Raw genomic sequence first — 1900 nt, forward strand, 5'->3', positions numbered from 1 at the left:
CCCTTTATTACCACGTTGCCATTTATTCTTTTTAATGCCTCCCCTCTCCCAATCCACAGGATTTTTTCAAAAAATTTTTATATGAGCCACTGCCAGTAGAGTCTCACCTGGACCACTGTATGCATGACCACTTCAATGCTGAGATTGTCACTAAGACCATTGAGAACAAGCAGGATGCTGTGGACTACCTCACCTGGACCTTTCTGTATCGCCGAATGACACAGAACCCCAATTACTACAACCTGCAGGGTCAGTGAACTGAAGAGCACACACTACCCTCAAGGGTTTTCATATTCCTAGCTAGGCAGTGTCCTGAGACTTCTTTTGTATATCTCCACAGGGATATCCCATCGTCATTTGTCTGACCATTTGTCAGAGCTGGTGGAGCAGACCCTGAGTGACCTGGAGCAGTCCAAGTGCATCAGTATTGAGGACGAGATGGATGTGGCCCCTCTGAACCTGGGCATGATTGCTGCCTACTATTACATAAACTACACCACCATTGGTGAGGACCAGTGGTACATGGCTTCTGGAATCTGTTGGGATGAGATGTGCTAGCTAGTATTTGTCAGAGAGATAATAGTGCAGGAATGCAGAGCAGCCCAGGCAGTTGATTGTTACTCTGCTCCTCACAGTGGAGCCCCAGCCCCACGTTGGCTCTTCTCACACTCCCTTACTTTCTTCCAGAGCTCTTCAGCATGTCTCTGAATGCCAAAACCAAGGTTCGAGGACTTATTGAGATTATTTCCAATGCAGCAGAGTATGAGAACATTCCAATCAGGCATCATGAAGACAACCTCCTGCGCCAGGTGAGGGCATCGGCTTTAGTAGACCATTTAGGAGTGAAAATTTGTCTCATTTGCACATGGCTTCCTGTCACCAATACCCTCATACATTTCTCATACCACTTTCAACCTCATACATCCTACCCACACTTACCTACAATTTTCCATCCTTCCTCAGAGTCTGTCTGGGCCACATGGTGTGTTTGGCCTGAATGGATCTCAGGTAGGATCCCCTGTTTATCACAAGCTCTTTTTCTTTCACATTCCAGTTGGCTCAGAAGGTCCCCCACAAGCTGAATAACCCCAAGTTCAATGATCCACATGTGAAGACCAATCTGCTGCTGCAGGCTCACCTGTCCCGCATGCAGCTGAGTGCTGAACTACAGTCAGACACAGAAGAGATCCTCAGTAAGGTAACGTGGGATCCTCCCACGGTTTGGAGGTTCACTGGCCGGTGGGTGCTCGGAAGGCTGGGTTCCCAAGCCCACCTGCTCTTATGCTCCCTCTTCATGCAGGCAATCCGGCTCATCCAGGCCTGTGTGGATGTACTCTCCAGCAATGGGTGGCTTAGCCCTGCTCTAGCCGCCATGGAACTGGCTCAGATGGTCACCCAAGCCATGTGGTCTAAGGACTCTTACCTGAAGCAGCTGCCACACTTCACCTCAGAGCATATCAAACGTTGCACAGATAAGGTGAGCTAAGACCTGGAGTGCTGGGTGATGAGCTTCAGGACAGTGGTCCTAATCTGCAGGTGGATTGTGGGCAGCAAATATTAGCAGGAGAAACTGGTTCCTTTGAAGGAGTTCCATCTGATTCAAAGTGCTAAGAGGGGCCAGAAGTGATCTGCATTCTTTCTAAAGCTATTTTTAGATGACTTTGGCAGTGTGGGAAGTAAGATGAGCAGTTCTTTGGAGCTAGTGTTACTTGCTTGTGGCCTGTATGCTCTGCTCTCCTGACCTCTGCATACCCACTGTAGGGAGTGGAGAGTGTTTTTGACATCATGGAGATGGAGGATGAAGAACGGAATGCATTGCTTCAGTTGACTGACAGCCAGATTGCAGATGTGGCCCGCTTCTGTAACCGCTACCCGAATATTGAACTGTCCTATGAAGTGG

General features: G+C 48.7%; 1 protein-coding gene across 1 annotated transcript in view; it reads left to right on the top strand.

Moving 5' to 3' along the window:
• The window catches only part of Snrnp200 (small nuclear ribonucleoprotein U5 subunit 200), a 32158-nt gene that overhangs the window by 28696 nt on the left and 1562 nt on the right, over window positions 1-1900 (top strand). The window contains exons 37-42 of the mRNA XM_031373257.1: window positions 60-249; window positions 341-505; window positions 688-809; window positions 1055-1198; window positions 1301-1477; window positions 1762-1896. Coding sequence (XP_031229117.1) covers window positions 60-249; window positions 341-505; window positions 688-809; window positions 1055-1198; window positions 1301-1477; window positions 1762-1896 — 933 coding nt within the window. The remainder of the gene's footprint in view (window positions 1-59; window positions 250-340; window positions 506-687; window positions 810-1054; window positions 1199-1300; window positions 1478-1761; window positions 1897-1900) is intronic.

The sequence above is a fragment of the Mastomys coucha genome, unplaced genomic scaffold (assembly GCF_008632895.1).
Source record: "Mastomys coucha isolate ucsf_1 unplaced genomic scaffold, UCSF_Mcou_1 pScaffold15, whole genome shotgun sequence".
Taxonomy (NCBI): Eukaryota; Metazoa; Chordata; class Mammalia; order Rodentia; family Muridae; genus Mastomys; species Mastomys coucha.